General features: G+C 42.0%; 1 protein-coding gene across 3 annotated transcripts in view; it reads left to right on the forward strand.

The window, feature by feature from the left end:
- Wdsub1 (WD repeat, sterile alpha motif and U-box domain containing 1) overlaps positions 1-18,835 on the forward strand; it is a 33,650-nt gene extending 14,815 nt beyond the window's left edge. For 2 of the 3 annotated variants that reach the window (XM_057755166.1, XM_057755167.1), the window contains exons 6-11: positions 911-944; positions 2,536-2,576; positions 2,654-2,760; positions 3,612-3,791; positions 6,340-6,480; positions 18,134-18,834. In XM_057755166.1, coding sequence (XP_057611149.1) covers positions 911-944; positions 2,536-2,576; positions 2,654-2,760; positions 3,612-3,791; positions 6,340-6,480; positions 18,134-18,291 — 661 coding nt within the window. In that variant the 3' untranslated portion in view covers positions 18,292-18,834. Of the gene's footprint in view, positions 1-910; positions 945-2,535; positions 2,577-2,653; positions 2,761-3,611; positions 3,792-6,339; positions 6,481-18,133 lie in introns of all 3 variants that reach the window. The other variant, XM_057755168.1, reaches the window with a different exon arrangement.
- Positions 18,836-19,139: the final 304 nt, after the last annotated feature.

A 19,139-nucleotide genomic window follows, 5' to 3' on the forward strand; every position in this document is an offset into this window, starting at 1 on the left:
GTTAGCCTGACATTTAAAGACTGTATCTATTTGAGACATAGTGTCATGACGACCAGGTGGGAGGATTGTTTTCAGTATAAACTTACGATGAATGGGCTCTCATCAGAAGGACATGGTACTAGCTGTCCTTCCTCCAGAAGCTTAAATGGACATGTGTGTGTTTACATGCGTGCGTGTGTATGTATTTCGACTGATGAGTTTTTCACGTCTTTCGTGACATCTTTAAGGTTTAATGTAGTACTGATGTTCATCCATGCTGCTGAACAGGGCATCCTGAGTTTTAAAGCCCCTGTGTTGCTCTTGTTTCTTCTTGGATAGTTGTTGTCCACACTGATATGCTACGGAACTGGGAAGTTCCACCCACCATGTTGCTGATGTCACTTCTTAGTCTTCTTTCTCCAGGATGTTAAAAGAAATGGAATTTTCCATGAGAATTTTAGTAATTTACAGAATTCAGGACTAAATGAGAGCACTTACAAATTATGTCTAGCATATACATAATTCTTATTTTGAATCTATGACAGAGATTCTGAGGTTAGTATTCGGTTGCCTACTGAACAAGGGATTCCTTTAACTATAGCCCAATACATTCTCATGATGATGAACACAGATAGTAGTGTTACACAGACAGTGTTAGCACGGGTCTTGCTGACCTCGCAGTGTGTTATCATGTTGGCAGAAAGATTTCTAAGGGTAGAAAATAAGAAACTAGCATGTTTTAATCTATTGTGTAAACCATGTGCTTCGCTACAGTGTCCTAGCTTTCTCTGTATTACAACTTTTTCCTACAAGAAGAGCCCACCCAGATGTCCACTCCATTCTAGCTCACCTGTCAGTCTCCCAGCCTTTCCACAAGAGTATACTTTGTTTGTTAGAGAACTTTTCACCTATTGTTTGCTTTTTCTTTAAGGTCAGTGGATAAGTCTGTCATCATATATGATATTGTAAGTATATCAGATCTTGTGTGTGAACTATGTAAATTGCTTATTAGATTGAACCTCGAATTTAGTTATATAAAAATATGTTTTTGTTGTTTTGTATCCCCCCTCCAGTGCAGACCAGGCTGGCTTTGAACTCATGGATATCCACCTGCCTCTGCCTCCTGAGTGCTGGGATTAAAGGTGTGTACTACCACCCAGCTAAAATATGTTTATTTTTAATATATCTATTTATTGTACCCAAGAATATAATAATGATTCACACAATGCTGAAATAGTAAGATACTTGGAAAAACCTTAAATATTTCCATACTATCTTTATGATTTTAAATCTAATCACAGGAAACACAGAATTAGAGAGCACCAGTGTTCAAAAATTCATCCTGCCCAGCTTCCAAGGCAGCAGGCTGAGGTTGAATGTAGCCTACCCATAGTTCTTAGAGCACAGGGTGGATTCAGGGACCAACAGAAGAGTAAGTTACCACAGCCTTGGAAAGATATGAGTTTGGGGCAGATTTATATGAGGAAATGCTGAATGGCATGAGTATAAATAAAGATGAACATTTATATTTCACAAAGATATAGTTGATGGGAGTGACCTTTAAGAGAAAGTCAGTGTTGTGTGGCGCCGCATGACTGGGTTCAAGCATCAGCCATGATGGCCATCCAGCGGAGGCGTAAGTCATAAGAGTGTGATGTCCAACAAGTGATTAGTTACCCACACAGGAGTTAAAGTCAGTGGTCACTCAAGCCGGGTGAGAAAGAGCTGCGGTCTTTCCTACCAGCTTGTTATGGGATGTTTATATTCACAAATGGGTGTAACACTGATTGTTCTCTAAACCACATGCTAGTCCCTGCTAGTATATACAGGGAATAGTTGTCCTGACTAGTTAATCTGCGAAGAGCAACCTCACTTGAGAAAATACCTCTGTTATATGGCCTGTAGGCAGTTCTGTCAGGCATTTTTTCGTAATGATGGATGTTAAAAGACCATTCCTGAAGCCATGATGTTGGGTGGAAGGAAGCAGGCAGAGCAAGCCATGGAGAGCTGGCCAGCAGCAGAATCCTCCATGGCCTTTTCTGCCTTGGTTCCCGCCGGCTGGCGTCCTCAGTGATAGACTGTGATCTGGAAGTGTAAGTGGGATAAACCGTTCCCGCCCCAGGTTGCTCTTGGACGTGGTGTTTTATCTCATCGGTAGGAACCCTAACTGGGATAGTATCTGTGCATTGACCTCCTAAGTGTGCCCAATAGCAGCGCTTCCATTCACTGATGCTGCAGAAGTACAATCAGATACCACGGCAAGAATGCACCCTACTTCCTTTGTTATGCAACTGGTCTTCTAGTAACAGTCTTGGTCAAACTGGCAAATGTCAGGGGTCACTGCATAAAAACCTCCTAAGAAGGCAGTCTTAGGCCGCCATGCTGATGAGGAAGCAGAACAAGATCTAATATTTATGATGTCAGCCCTCCTTCTGTAGTCACTAAGTCCAGCAGGCTGGTGACCAGTAATGCATTCGACATGTAGACCGTGTAAGTGACGCTTCATCCCTGCCTCGTCTCTTGCCTGACTAATGTAGTTATTCTCTTATTTTCCAGGCTACTCAGAGTGTGCTTCACACATTGACTCAGCATACCAGGTCTGGGTTAATTTCACTGCTCTAGCATGATTAAAATACTAGCCAGACAGTATGTAATGGCTGTGTTTGTTAACTAGGTATGTCACAACTTGTGCCTTTGCACCCAACACCCTTTTACTTGCCACTGGTTCAATGGACAAGACCGTGAACATTTGGCAGTTTGACCTGGAAACACCTTACCAAGGTTAGTAAGATGACCCCATCCTTGTGCTGTGGTGCCCAAGTGCTCTCTGTAAGCTACAGCCACAGCCCAAGCACTGAACATCCTTAACCATCTCAACACTGATAAGAAATTTGGGTGTGTCTTTTTTTGTAGTCTCGGGGATTGAACCCAAGGCCTTGTGTATGCTAGGCAAGTGCTCTACCTCAGGGATACCCCCAAGCCTAAACTTTAGTTAATCCTTTAGTGTGCTATTCATATTGCCTTTCTCAATACACCATAGAGACTCAAATTTAATACACCTTAAAACTACTTCTAGAGAATCCAGTGTGAGTTGTCTGCAGTTACGTTTTGGCAAAGGCTTTGTATGCACATTCCTGAATGTCAGGGCCCAGGAGTTTTTCCATCGTTTGTGTTTGGTCCTGGTTTTTCAGGTTCACATAGCCTGAGGACAGAATAGGAATCGCAGCTTTATCTTGTTGGCTTTCCTTTTGGCATCAGCAAGCAGCACAGGTGTGCAACTTAGTTTTCCTTTTATCATTGTCAGCAATAACTGCATGGCAGTGCTGGTGTCCAGGTGATAGTGAGCGGAGAATCCCTTCACGGTGGGGGTATTACAGAGCGAGGAAAACTGGACTAGAGGTGTGGGTCAGTGGTAGAGCGTGTGGCCAGCATGCACAAGGTCAAAGTTTGATCCTCAGCACCACAAAAACAAAAATCTCCTAAAGGATAGCATTTCCTGCAGCATTAGGTCACGCCTGTTGGTGCTATCCACTACGCTTCTTAAGAGGAAGTTAGACAGTCAGGCAGACTCAGCGGGAATGTGTAGAGAAGAAACGTTTGGTCTGCCGTTCACTTGCCTGTGCGCTTTAAAGCAGGAGGCATGAACGATCAGCTGAAGCAGTTGGCTGAAGACTGGTCAGAGGAGGACGTCTCAACGTGGCTTCGCGCTCAGGGCTTGGAGGACCTCGTTGGTATTTTCCAGATGAACAACATCGATGGAAAAGAACTGCTTCATCTCACAAAAGAAAGTCTGGCTGGTGATTTGAAAATTGGTAAGGGCCGGGCGGGGTAACGAATCATACTTCTCTGATCATATACTAGCTTTTACGTGAGCGTCTTCAGCTTTCTTGTGTGTCTATTCAAAGTAGAATTGGTGGGTCATAGGGAAATCCTCTGCACCACACTGGAGAGTTGTCAGGCTGCTTTCCAGAGAAGCCCTGCTATTATACAGTCCTTTCAGCATGGGGAGGGCTTCTCCATAGCCCCCCCAGCACGGGGGAGGACTTCTCTGTAGCTCCCCCCACTGGGGGAGGGCTTCTCCATAGCCCCCCAGCATGGGGGAGGGCTTCTCCATAGCCCCCCAGCATGGGGGAGGGCTTCTCCACACCCACCAGGCAAGTGAGAAAGCTCCAACACTTGTTTGCTTTTGTTATTAGCACCATCCAGTAGTTGTGATTTCTCCTTTAGGCTTTTATTTGCATTTCCTTGATGACTTAGGTTGTTGGTTTAATGCATTTGAGTTGCTAGGGCAACATCCTGTAAACTAGGTAGCTAATAAATAAGAAATTGATTTCTTCATTCTGCCAAGTCCAAGATCAAGGTACTGGCAGTTTGGTGTCTAGTCAGGAGTAGTTTCTGGCTTACTGAGAGTACTTCCCTTAGTGGAATGGATGAGCTCACTCTCTGGGGGCTCTTTTTTAGGGGTTCTACTCCTGTTTGTTCAAAGCTCCTCTGTCACCACTGTGTTACTTGTAACTGTCTTGTGCTTGCTCTTGGCGTAAGGCTGGGAATCAGTGGTTCCAACATGAATATTCTTCTTCACAGTTTGGAGAATCGGCAGATTCAATAATTCAGGAGCAGAATTAGAAAACCTGTTCACTGGAGCATCTGGTTATCCACATCGTTCTGAAATATCTGGTATTTTAGCCTTATGTCAGGATCTGCTGTGTGGCCATGCCCTGTGATCCTCCTGCCTCCGCCTCTCAAAGGCTAAGATTACAGGCAGGCACTCTTTCCATAGAACACTAAGTTGGGCTGAGACAGAATTAGAATCGGGAAAAGAGAAAATGAAAATAGGAAAGGCAAACTGGTGACATACATGCTGACGTTTGCTTTTTGCACGCAGAAATGTCTAGAATGCATTTGTTGTAGTTTGATTTCAGGGTTTCTGATGCCAGCCTAAAATCCGAATTCAGCGCATAGAAGTAGTCGTGCACTGTAAAGTATGTTGGGATGTTGTAGGCCAAAGCAGTGTCCACCGTGTTTGACACAATAGCTAAGGGATTGAGCAATGTCAAGCCTCTCAGCAATAGGATAAAGGGCTTTTAGACATTCTTGAGTTTCCCAATCTTGTGTTTTCACCAATGTGTTTAAACCGTTTTCTAGGTTGCTAATGAAAACCCTCATAGTAAGATCCTGTCTGGAAAGCACAGGTACTTGGGAAGGGTGTGAAAAAAGTGAGCCACTGTGGGTGCCCTCCAGCTCTGCACCTCCGTCTTCCGGCTCCAGAGATCAGAGTCAGGGCTTCCCTAAGGAGGGACTCCTTGTGTCATATAGTCTCGTAAGGAGTAACCATCTGTTGATGTTGAGATGTTCCAGGATACTTGTGAAGCTGTGAATTTGTGAACACTGCTGACCTATCTTTAATTACAGTATGCATGATAAAGAGCAAGAAAACCAACTTTGGGCAGTATTAGAAGAGCCCTGAGCGCAGTCGCTAGAGCTGTGTGTGCACCGGCTCGGCACATAGCCAGGCCCTCGGGACGCTGTGTGTGCACCGGCCTCGGCACATAGCCAGGCCCTCGGGACGCTGTGTGTGCACCGGCCTCGGCACATAGCCAGGCCCTCGGGACGCTGTGTGTGCACCGGCCTCGGCACATAGCCAGGCCCTCGGGACGCTGTGCTGTGCTGGAGATCTTAGAAGTGATGATCTGGTAGAGTTTAGAACGGCAAGTGCAAAGAAACTGCTGTAGGTCAGGACTCATGTATTGAAATAATTAGTCAGACAGTTATAAATAGGAATGAAAATGTTTTTTGTTTTTGTTTTTTTTTCCACAGAGATTTCACAGTTTGGTCTTTCCTTTCTGTGAACTAATAAAAGGCCACAAGGCTTTTTTTTTTTTTTTTAATAATTTCCCAGGTTGCTAGGGTTTGGAGGTGTGCGCCTCAACATCCATGTGTTAAGTTCGGGGGCCAGCCTGTGATATTGCAGGGAGAGGACAGCGACAGAGCTGTAAGAGCTGAGAGTTAGTGGGATCAAGTTAGGTCATTGTCATATCCCCTGAAGAAGACACTGGGATCCCCTTCCCCTCCCCTTGCTTCCTAGACACCAGGAAGCAAGCGGTTTCATCACTGAGTGTTCCTATGACATTCTCCTGTCAAAATGCAGGGGAGCCAACTCATCCATGGACAAAAACGGACCTGGAGTCAACCCTTCCACCTTTTGGTCAGCTCAAGTATTGTATCCAGTAACAGAAAGCTGATATTAACACATCGCTGAAAAATAATTCAAATTTATTTTCTAGCTTTATGCTTCACCCGTCTTTACACCCTTCACTTCAGATTTCCCTTGCTGCTTAAGTGTAACGAATGTCCTTTTAGAATCCCTGGGGCTGCGCAGCAAAGTGATGAGGAGCATTGAAGAGCTCAGGACCAAGATGGACTCCCTTTCTTCTGGAATCCCCGATGAGTTTATCTGTCCAATAACCAGAGAGCTTATGAAGGACCCTGTCATCGCGTCAGGTATGTGTGGCGACTGCCAGGCTTAGGGTGCACAATGGTGGGGCTCTCTGAACAAACTCATTGACACTTGGGCTGAGCTCAGAATTCCCTTTTTCTCATAAGTAGGTTTTTTCCTTTTAAAAAAGACATTAGGTCCAAAGTAAACAATCGTACATTGTATATTTTGTAATAAACTGCATACAGTACATTTGGAATTGAGACCAAAGGATTAAGTTTTGAAATTTCACCTAAATTGCTGTGAATACCAGATGAAAAAACTGTGAATATGTGGGTGTGCGTGTGTGTGCGCACGCAGAGGGGGCTGAGTGTCTTTCTCTGTCACTGTCTGCCTCACTCCCTTAAGACACACTCTCCCACTGGAAGCTTGCACCTTGCAGATTAGGCGAGGCTGGCCAGTGAACTCCCAGGCTCCACCTGTCTCATGCTGAGGCTGGAGTCAAGGCATGCATAGCTATACCAGGCTTTTATGTGGGTACTGGTGGTGCGGGTGTGAGTCCTCATGTTCACGACTGCACAGGAAGCTCTCTTACCTGATGAGCCATCTCCCCAGCCCTCAAGATTTAAGATGCCTTTTGTTGTGTCTCTCATGCACTTTAATGATTCAGAGACAAGAATTCGAAGATTATGAAGTTAGAACATTTGATATCAATCTCTCATCCATATACAGATGTGCTCAGCAGAATGTTTTTGATTTTTCTTGTTGCACATACCAATAATTCGTTCCTTTTTATTGCTGTATAGTTTAGCATTGCACTAGATGTACCACAATACATGTGTTTATTAACTGGCAATGGGCCAGTATGTCTGAAGCTGTCATGACATTCCATGCACAGATCTTTGTCTGGAAAGGACTCATGTCTTGCGATAAAAGATTTAGGAGTGGAATTTCTGGATTGTTTTACTAAGTGCATGTTAAAACTCCTGAAATGTTTCTCAAGGTGGATGCCCTATTTTGAGTATATAACTGAGACTCTAGTTTCTGCCTGTATCTGCAAACATGTGGTATTGCTAGTTCTTCTAATCCTGAATAACAGGTATAAAGTGGCATCCCATTGGACTTTTAACCCTCACCACAATGAAGTGTCTTTCTATATGCTTCTTACCTACTGTCTCTTTCATAATATATAGCCTCTTGCCCTTTCCTTATTTTGTATCGAATTATCAGTTTGTTTTCTAAGTGTGTCTTTTGTAAGGCAATGCATTATATGCATTTTCTCTATGGCATCTTTGAAAAACATGTTTAATTTTGATGGAATCCACAGAACCATTTTCATGTTGATTCATCATTTTTTAATCCTAAGGGGGCTGCCTGTCCGAGGTTGCAGGACTTCCCCTGTTTTACTCCAGACACATTATAGTTTTTAGGTCTATGGTTTGAGTTAATTTTTACATGTGGTAAGAGATGAAAATGTCTTCCCTGTTCTTGGTCTTTCCTCGCTAAGGTGAATGACCATCCATGGGAGGCCCACTCCCAGGCTCGGTGTTATCCTTATGTCTGATCTTGTGTCAGTTCATCCTGGACCACTGCTGCTTTTTAAAAAATTGTTTTTATTGAGCTATATATTTTCTCTGCTCCCCTCCCTTCAGCCCTCTCCCATGGTATCCATACTCCTAATTTACTCAGGAGATCTAATCTTTTTCTACTTCCCATGTAGATAGATTAGATCTATGTATGTCTCTCTTAGGGTACACATTATTGTATAGGTTCTCTGGGATTGTGAATTGTAGGCTGGTTTTTCTTTGCTTTATGTCTAAAAGCTACTTATGAGTGAGTACATATATTTGTCTTTCTGGATCTGGATTACCTCACTCAATATGTTGTTTTCTAGCTCCATCCATTTGCCTGCAAATTTCAAGATGTTATTATTTCTTTCTGCTGTGTAGTACTCCATTGTGTAAATGCACCACATTTTCCCTATCCATTCTTCAGCTAAGGGGCATGTAGGTTGTTTCCAGGCTCTGGCTATGACAAACAATGCTGCTATGAACATAGTTGAGTACATGTTGGCACGGTTGAGCCTTTGGATATATACCCAAAAGTGTTATTACTGGTTATCGAAGGTTGTTTCCTAATTTTCTGAGAAATCACCTTACTGATATCCAAAGGGGCTGTATCAGCTTGCAGTCGCACCAGCAATGCAGGAGTGTTCCTTTTACCTCACATCCTCTCCAGCATAAGTTGTCATCAGTGTTTTTTGATCTTGGCCATTCTTACAAGTATAAGATGGAATCTCAGAGTTTTGATTTGCATTTCTCTGATGACTAAGGATGTTGAACATTTCCTTAAGTGTCTTTCAACCATTTTAGATTCCTCTGTTGAGAGTTCTCTGTTTAGGTCTGTACCCCATTTTTTTTATTGGATTATTTGTTCTTTTGGTGTCCAATTTCTTGAGTTCTTTGTATATTTTGGAGATCAGCCCTCTGTCTGATGTGGAGTTAGTGAAGATCTTTTCCCATTGTGTAGGCTGCTGTTTTGTCTTGTTGACTGTGTCCTTTTCTTTACCGAAGCTTTTCAGTTTCAAAAGGCCATTTTTGTTTCTCTCAGTGTCTGTGCTACTGGGGTTGTATTTAGGAAGTGGTCTCCTGTGCCAATGCCTTCAGGCGTACTTCCCAGTTTCTGTTCTATGAGATTTAGTGTGGTTGGCTTTATGTTGAGATCTTTGATCCATTTGGACTTGAGTTTTGTGCGTGGTGATAGATATAGAATACATGTTGATATCCAGTTATGCCAGCACCATTTGTTGAATATTTCTTTTTTCCATTTTATACTTTTTGCCTCTCTGTCAAAAATAGGGTGTTCGTAGGTGTGTGGATTGATATCTGGGTCTTTGATTTGGTTCCATTGGTCCTCCTGTCTCTTTTTATGCCAATACATACTGTTTTCATCACTGTAGCTCTTCTGTATTAGAGTTTGAAGTCAGGGATTGTGATGCCTCCAGAAGTTCCTTTATTCTACAGGATTGTTTTGGATATCCTGGGTTTTTTGTTTTTCCATATGAAATTGAGTATTGTTCTTTTGAGGTCTGTGAAGAATTTTGCTGGGCATTGCATTGAATCTGTAGATTGCTTTTAGTAAGATTGCCATTTTTACTATTTTAATTCTGCCTACCCAAGAGCATGGGAGATCTTCCCACTTCCTGGTGTCTTCAATTTCGTTCTTGTCATACAAGTCTTCCACTTGTTTGGTTAGAGTTACTCTGAGATATTTTATGCTATTTGTGGCTATTGTGAAGGATGATGTTTCCCTGATTTGTTTCTCAGCCCATTTATCATCTGTGTACAGGAGGGCTACTGATTTGAGTTAAACTTGTATCCTGCTATATTACTGAAAGTGTTTATGAGTTGTAGAAGTTCTTTGGTAGAATTTTTGGGGTCACTTATGTAAACTATCATATCATCAGCAAATAGTGAGAGTTTGACTTTTCTGATGTGTATCCCCTTGATCTCCTTTTGGTGTCTTACTGCTCTAGCTAGGACCTCAAGAACTATATTGAATAGATATGGAGAGAGTGGACAACCTTATCTTGTTCCTGATTTCAGTGGAATTGCTGGGAGTTTCTATTTAGTTTGATGTTGGCTACTGGCTTGCTGTATATTGCCTTTACTATGCTTAGGTATGTTCCTTGTATCCCTGCTCTTTCCAAGACCTTTATCATGAATAGATGTTGTATTTTGTCAAAGGCTTTTTCATCATCTAATGAGATGATTGTTTATATGGTGGATTACATTGACAGATTTGTGTGTGTGTGATAGATTTTTGTATGTTGAGCCATCCCCTACATCTCTGGGATGATGCCAACTTGGTCATGGTAGATGATTTTTCTGATGTGTTCTTGGATTTGGTTTGCCAAGATTTTATGGAGTATTTTTGCATCAATGTTCATGAGTGAAATCCGTCTGTCATTCTCTTTCTTAGTAATGTCTTTATGTGGTTTGGGTATCAGGGTAATTGTAGACTCATAAAAAGAGTTTGGCATTGTTCCTTCTGTTTCTATTGTGTAGAACAATATGAGGAGTATTGATATTAGTTCTTTGAAAATCTTGTAAAATTCTGGGCTGAAATCATCTGGCCCTGGGCTTTTTTTTGGTTGGGAGAATTTTGATGAATGTTTCTATTTCTTTAGAAGTTATAGGTCTATTTAATTTGTTTATCTGGTCTTGATTTAATTTTGGTGATATTTATCCAGAAAGTTGTCTATTTCCTTTTACGTTTTCCAATTTTGTGGAGTACAGGTGACCTAATGATTCTCTGGATTTCCTCTGTGTCTGTTGTTATATTCCTGTTTTTTGTTTATTTGGATATTTTCTTTCTCTCTGCCTTATGGTTAGTTTGGGTAAAGATCTATTTATTTTCTTGAGGAACCAACTCTTTGTCTCATTGATTCTTTGTATTGTTTTCTTCATTTCTATTTGGTTGATTTCAGCTCTCAATTTGATTATTTCCTGCCATCTAGTCCTCCTGGGTGAGTTTGTTTCTTTTTGTTCTAGAGTTATCAAATGTTCTGTTAATTCACTAGTATGGGATTTTTCCATCTTTTTTATGTAGGCATTTAGTGCAATGAAATTTCCTCTTAACACTGCTTTCATTGTGTCCCATAAATTTGGGTATGTTGTGTGGTCATTTTCATTGAATTTTAGGAAGTCTTTAATTTCTTCATTTCTCCCTTGACCCATTGATGATTCAGGTGAGCATTGTTTAATTTCCATGTGTTTGTGGGCTTTCTGAAACTAGTGTTGCTGTTGAATTCTAATTTTAAGCCTTGGTGATCCGATAAGATACATGGGGTTATTCCTTTTTTTTTTAAAAAAAAAATCTGTTGAAGTTTGCTTTGTTACCTAGTTAGTAGGTGGTCAGTTTTTGAGAAGGTTCCATGTGGTGCTGAGAAGGTATATTCTTTTATGTTTGGATGGAATGTTCTATAGATGTTATGACTCAAATGAACTTAACAGACATCTTTTAGTTCCCTTATTTCTCTGTTAAGTTTCTGATAGACCTGTCCAGTGGTGAGAGTGGGGTGTTGAAGTCTCCCACTATTAGTGTGTGAGGTTTAATGTGTGATTTTAAGCTTTAGAAGTATTTCTTTTACATATGAAGGTGCCCTTGTATTTTGGGCATAGATGTTCAGTATTGAGATTTCCTCTTGATGAATTTTTCCTGTGACTAGTATGAAATGTCTTTTATCTCTTTTGATTGATTTTAGTTTGAAGCCTATTTTGTTAGATATTAGGTTAGCTACACCAGCTTGTTTCTTAGGTTGATTTGATTAGAAAAATATTTCCCAACTCTTTACTCTGAGGGGATATCTGTCTTGTATGCAGCACAAGGATAGATTCTGTTTTTGTATACAGTAAGCTAACCTGTCTTTTTAAAAAATATTATGTATATAGTGTTCTGTCTACATGTATGCCTGCTGGTCAGGAGAGAGTGCCAAATATTATTACAGATGGTTTTGAGTGACAATGTGGTTGCTAGGAATTGAGCTCAGGACCTCTGAAAGAATAAGCAGTGCTCTTAACCACTGAGCCATCTCTCCAGCCCCTAGCCTGTGTCTTTTTATAAGTGAGTCCATTTATATTAAGGGATATTAATGGCCAGTGATTGCCAGCTCCTGTTCAGTTTTTGTTGTTGGTGATGGTATTGTTTTTCCCTTCTTTGGGATTTGCTGCTGCAAGATTATCTATTGTCTGTTTTTGGGGATGTAGCCAACTTCCTTGGGTTGGAGTTTTCCTTCTAGCACTTTGTGTAGGGCTGGGTTTGTGGCTAGGCACTGGTTAAATCTGGTTCTGTTTTGAATATCTTGTTTTGTCCTATGGTGATTGAAAGTTTTACTGGGTATAGTTGTCTGGGCTGGCATCTCTTAATGTCTGCATAAGGCTTGACCAGGACCTTCTGGCTTTTATTGTTTCCACTGAGACATCAGGTGTAATTCTGATAGGTCTGTGTTTATGTGTTACTTGGCCTTTTTCTTTGCAGTTCTTAAAATTCTTTATTTTGTATGTTATTGTATTGATTATTATGTGGCAAGGGGACTTTTTTCTTTGATCCAGTCTATTTGGTGTTCTGTAAGCTTCTTGTAGCTTCATAGGCATATCTTTATTTAGGTTGGGAAAGTTTTCTTCTATGATTTTGTTAAATATATTTTCTGTGCTTTTGAGTTGGACTTCTTCTATACCTATTATTCTTAGGTTTGGCCTTTTCGTGTTAAGCTTTTGTTAGACTCACTGGTAAAAGAAAACATTAAATCTATTTCCTCTGTTGTATCTTCTGCGCTTGAGATTCTCTTCCATCTCTTCTTATATTCTGTTGTTTGTTTGCATTTGTACTTCCTGATTATTTTTCATAATTTCCATTTCTATAATTCCCTGTTTTTTATTGTCTCTATTTCAGCTTTCAAGTCTTTAATAGTTTCTTTCATATGTTTGTTTTTTTGTTTTAAGGGATTTGTTGATTTCTTCCAATTTTTTTTTTTGTTTGTATTTTCCTCCATTTCTTTGAGGGAATTTTTCATTTTCCTCTTTAAAGGCTTCAAACATTGTCCCAAAGTTAATTTTTAGGTCATTTTCTCCTGCTTCATCTATATTTGGTTGTTCAAGACTTGCTGTTTTAGGGCTACTAGTTTTTATTGGCATTTTGTTGCTCTTTGTCGTGTTGCATATGTTCTTACCTCATCCACCCATCTTTTCCTCTGATTGGTGTAGTTGGGACTGTCTGTGTCTCTGGTGATCAATCTTCCAGGTGCCAGTAGATCCAAGGCTCAGATGGTTGCTCTTCATGGTGCAGTCAGGGCCACAGTTCCAGTCACCCTGTTAGTCACTGTGTTTCTGGAGGTTGCTTACCTCTCCCAGGGGTTGTTCAGGCCAGGAAGGTTGCTTGCTTGGGGCTGCTTCCACTGAGGTTGTTGCCTTGGGTCTGCTCTGGCAGAGGTCACTGGCTCAGGGCTGCTACTTCGGAGGTCCCTGACTTGCACCTTGACCCGCAAAGGTCTCTGGCTCGGGCCTGTTCCCTCAAGGGTAGCTCCCTTGCACCTGCTCCTATGGAGGTCGTTGCCTCAGCCGCTGATGCTTTATAGTGGGACTCACGTCTGGTCAATGAGTCTGCAGACTTGGTTTCTACATACACGGATTTCTTCACGGCAGCGGCTTTAGGATGGTGTTTCATGCGGAGAGGAACTGGGGACATTGCTAGCCAGCTTTGTGGGCCTTTTTCTCTCCTAGTAGCGCTGTTTTGCTGTATAGATTTTGCAGTTTTTTTGTTAAAATTACTTGGTATTTTCTAATACTGCGGTTTTACACTTTTTATTGCAGTCGTATGTGGGAATAGGATTGGGCTTGGTATATTGGCTTTATGTCCAGTGACTGTGCTACATCCATTGGTAACAGGTTCATAACAGGCGCAGGAGTAGGTTTGCTTTGCATCTTAGATTGCATCTGTGCCAGGAGACAGCCGCCTTTTCCTCCTTTCTCATCTGCAGCTTCTTCCTTTCTGGTCACACAAGCCAACAATAAAGTTACAGAGACAAGGAGAACAGACATTTTTACCATGAGCTTCCCCGAGAGGAAGAGCATCCAGACTCTCAGCCCTCAGTCAGTGTTCGCTGCCTTCTTACAAGTGAAGGAAATTCCTTCCGCTCTTAGTTTGGGGATTAAAATACTGGTTTGTTTTTTTTTTAAAGTCCTGATAAGCATCATTACTTTACTTAAATATAAGTTTTTCAATCATTTGCCTTTTTGTTCAGTTTTAATATAGGTTGTTCATTTTTGCCCTCTACTAAGTCTTGGATCCCTTATGTGATAAAGGCTGATATTGTATCTAGGATTGTGAAAGATGATTGGGGTGACTTGTCACTGGTCAGGTACCCTCTGCTGGGTCCCTTTCCTTTTGGGCCTGCTTCATTCATAATTTACCGACACTGATTTTTCTAAAAAGGAAAGTACATGCATGGAATTCATGATACTAAGAATCTGCTCTCCCAGGTCTGGCCACTTGTTGTCCACATTGGGGAATCATACTCCAGTTGAGTTCAAGTATGCTGAATTAATTCATGTGTGTTGCTTTAAGGCATGTCTTTGGCACGCTATCTTAGTCCCACCTTTCCTCTTAAACCTTTCCAGGCGACCTTCAGCGACTGCTCTGCTGACACTGTTCTCTGCCCACTGAGACTGTGCTCAAAACTTCAGTTACTGAGTCATTCCCAGAAGTTGCACTTAGCATGTAGAGTATCATTATAGACCTGGAGCCAGGCTGCCTGGGTTCACATCCCAGTACTGATATCTATACCTGCATGACCTTGGAACGTCAGCCTGTTGTACACGGTGAATGTACGTCATGGTTCCTTCATAATGAATATAGTGTTATTAGCTGCATATTGAGTATTAAATATTTTCCATGGTTCTTCATGGAATCATTAGAAAAACACAGGTTTTAACTTTTCAGTGTTAAGCCTGCATGCATGTCAGCCATCCCTCTTAGAAGCACCTTCATTCAAGGAATAAAGTCTAGGAATGGGAACATACAAAATAGAAAATTGGGATATGGTTGGCCAAGCCCGATGACCTGAGTTTGACCTCTAGGACCTACATGGTGAAAGACAAGGTCAGCTCCTGCAGCCTGTCCTCCAACTTCCACACACACTTAATACAAATCAGTAACTGAAGTAGGAACTAGATGGGAGCGTGCCCATTTAAATAGCCAAGCGCTTCTGTGTGGGCGCGTGTTGTACATGTGTATACATGAAAGGTCAGAGGACAGCCTCTGACCTTTGGTCCCTACCTTTCTTCTTCCTCATCTGTGTCCACCAAGCTTCTGTGGCTTCTCCTATCTCTATCTCACCATAGGAGCGTGGCCGTGCCTGACTACACCTGGTTTTACATGGTTTTTGGGATCCAAACTGGGGTCTTCAAGTAACGTTACCACTGGGCCATCCCCCCTCCCCCCCCCGCCCCCCCCCCCCCCGGTCTTCATTCTGTGGAAAGTTTAGAGTCTTAGGTCAAGGATGGGGATGTAGCTCCATGGCATCACTTGCCTCACTCGTATCAGGCCTGCTGGGTATGTCCCTCAAACCTGTACACACATGAAAGATGAAACCTTAACATGTAGTGAAAAAAAACAAGTTTTCCCCGGTGACATGTTTGAGCTCAATTACATATTGAATTTCACTTCTTATGTAAATTTAACTGAAATCAGCAGCCGCACCTGTTTTTAGTGGCCTTTCTTCAGGGACTTGAGGTTTTCTGGGAGGCAGTGTGGTCTGTGTGAACCCTCTGGTGGTGACCCTTGGGGTTCTGCTTTGGGATAAACTCTGGTAGGACAGCTTGAAACCTGTAGTGTGTGTGAATATGTGTGCGTGCATGCTGCCATCTGTGACTACATATGAAGATGACGTTTTCCTCAACCTCTCAGTCTGAAGCAGGCTCTCTCTCCGTAGGAGAGAACATGAAAATCTTACTTATTAAAGAAAATTTATTAAATATGGGTATAGGAGAGAGATTATTAGCTAGTTTATGGTTTATTTATATCATAAATAGGAACCAAATAGACACTATCTTTAAAAGGAGTAAAGACATTATAAGAAAAGAATGTTCGGGCGATGGTAGTGCTCACCTCTAATCCTAGCATTTGGAAAGCAGAGGCAGGTGGATTTTAGTAAGTTCCAGGCCAGCCTGGTCTACAAAAGGAGTTCCAGGACAGCCAGGACTGTTATAGTGGTGGCGCACACCTTTAATCCCAGCACTCAGGAGGCAGGTGGATCTCTGAGTTTGAGGCCAGCCAGGACTATTACAAAGAGAAACTCTGTCTAGGAAAAGAGGAAGGAGAAGGAAGAAGCAAAAAATTCCTAAAGCATTTTCCATAGTGAAAGAATTTGTGACCACAGAAATAAGGTTGAGATAAGTTCAGCCTAATCTACCTGCAGTCTGAAACAAGACAGTTGCCGCTAAGTGAAGGGGTCTGAAGGGCCAGAATCCAGATCCCAAGAAAACAGAAGACAAGAACGCTGCCTAACACGGTGGACCTCACCTCTTGTTGAGCGTGGCCAGCGTAGTTGCCAGCAGTAGCTCACAGCGCAGCAGCTCCAGGCAGTGGGAGGAGAACGCAGTGACAGACTGTTCACACCCCTGACCAGAACAGCCACAAGAGCGGACTCAAAACTTCCAAACAGAAAGTTTAGCTTCGGTCTGAATGCAAAGCCTCCATAGATTCTGATCATGTACACGAGAGGCAACACAAAGCGTTCTGTTACAGCAGCAGATGACAGGAGATTTTAAAGGGTCCTTTACCTAAGCTAAAACACATTTAGCACATTTCTCTGGCCTGTTGGCACAGGAATTAGTCAAGGATCTGTCAGCGGTACTCAGTAGACACACCAAACTGCACAAACCTTACTGCTGCTAATCAGTGAACGGGGTGTTAACGAGGCAAGTTCAGCTTTCACAACACAACAGAATGGAGTTTTTCTTACACTCTTGTTATAACTCAACATTTGGTCATTAGCAGTGGGCAAATAACCAGGGTATGGTGGTACATGCCTGTCATTCCAGTGGTGGGGAGATAGGAGGATGGCTGCAAGCTTGAGGTCAGCCTGGGCTACATAGTGGAATCATGTCTAAAAGAAAAAGGCAGATAGTTTGAATAAACCATCTTACAACTGGGCAGTATGCTCATTGTCATTATGGTCATTAGTGGAATACAACTCAGAGCCACACTGCAGCCGTGTTAGCTGATGGCTTAGTCTCAAAACGTTGGGGAAAATAAGTGTTGGCAGAATGGACAGAAAATGGAGTCTTATGTCGTTGGTGAGAATTTAAAATGCTCTGGCTGTTGAGACAAACTTGGCAGTTTCCCAAAACTTACAACATAGGTATAACTCCTAGGTGTGCCTGTCCAGGTTCACGGGAGAAGCTGGGCACAGACAGCAGTGTTGAGAATACCCACAAAATAGAAACTGTTCAGATTTACTTCTTTCAACAGAAGGGATACATACAATGTAAGGCTACAGTTATTCGCTGTACAAAGCTGAAGTGTCAACAAAAATGTAATCACGGCTGAAGACCCACAGGGAGGTGCAAGGCTGTCATGTTCCCATGGGGAGGCAGGAGGATGGCCATTGAGGGCTCTGTTTTCAACAATTGCAGGTTTCATAGATTTAGCATAGGGAGGGAAGCAAGCATCTCAGCCTGGGGGAAAGAGTGCAAGCTCAGCAGCGACAGTAGTGGAGCAGGAACTCCAAGCTCACACTCGTCTCCCCTCCTGGGGGCCCACAAGTTTGCGTCCCATTGTTCACCACACATGTCAAAGAAAGCAAACCGCTTAGTGCACACGGGGCATAAAGATGGTAGGGATTACTTTCCTCCACGTCATCTGTTCTGGTTATATTCTGTCGTCTCTAACTCCAGTGCTGTTCATTACCTGGAAGAGTTTCGCTGGGTTATCCCTAAGGCTCTTTTCTTCCCTCAACCTTACCAAAATTTATCTTCAGACCACTCTACCCTTTATTCGAGCATAGTTTCTGAATTTCAACACAGCACAACCCAACCTTAGTACACCTTTGGGGGACAAGCCATCTGTTGTGGAAGAGGTATTTTAGACATGGTACAGGCAAAGTAAGAAGACGATTTGTTTACCGATCTTTTTTTCAAATAATATTTTTTTTTCCAGATGGCTATTCCTATGAGAGAGAAGCAATGGAAAACTGGATCCACAAAAAGAAACGCACAAGCCCCATGACAAACTTGGTTCTTCCTTCACTGGTACTGACACCAAATAGGACTCTGAAAATGGCCATCAACCGATGGCTGGAGACTCATCAGAAATGAACTGCATCATATATGGTATCGGATACATTTTCTCAGTGATGTCATTCAATGCTAGCTAATTGGGCATTACAAGTAATATAGAAGGAAAAGACATGTTAAATTCAGTTACTTAAAAAAAGTCAATTAAAACAGAATTACACATCTAATGTCATTGCTGTTTCTATCAAAGTGAAAATATTTTTTGCACTAACAGGAAAGTGTATAGAAATAAAACTTTTATTTTTAATTTTTTTTGTTTTTCGAGACAGCGTTTCTCTGTGGCTTTGGAGCCTGTCCTGGAACTAGCTCTGTAGACCAGGCTGGTCTCGAACTCACAGAGATCTGCCTGCCTCTGCCTCCCGAGTGCTGGGATTAAAAGCGTGCGCCACCATCGCCCGGCTTAGAAATAAAACTTTACTGTGACTTTGAGTTGCAGTGCCTAAATGTGTTCTGATTGGTGTAGGCCGCATCCAGAAGCAGCTATACCCTGGAGCAGCCTAGATTCTATAGATGCTTCCATCTTGATTAACAGCCATTCAATAGTTTTCAGTGACCTTTATAATAGAATTTTCACAATATAATTGTAAATTGTTCAATAAATCAGAAAAAAAAATCACTCCAGGCATGTTGAATAGCAATTTTGTTCGGGTCTAAATTTGTATAGTGTAAGGATTTTTCTCCATTATTCAACCTTGGAATGTAAACTAGGTCAGATAGTCATTAACGTCACTGAAATATATCAAGTGACAAACCACCTTCCCTTCAAAACTTGGAATTCTTAGGCATTCCCAATATGGGAGAACTTATGTCCAGTCAGCCAGCCCGTTACCTGCTATACCACCAGCACTGGATCAGCATCTGTCACACAG

The sequence above is a fragment of the Chionomys nivalis genome, chromosome 22, assembly GCF_950005125.1.
Source record: "Chionomys nivalis chromosome 22, mChiNiv1.1, whole genome shotgun sequence".
In the NCBI taxonomy this organism is placed as follows: Eukaryota; Metazoa; Chordata; class Mammalia; order Rodentia; family Cricetidae; genus Chionomys; species Chionomys nivalis.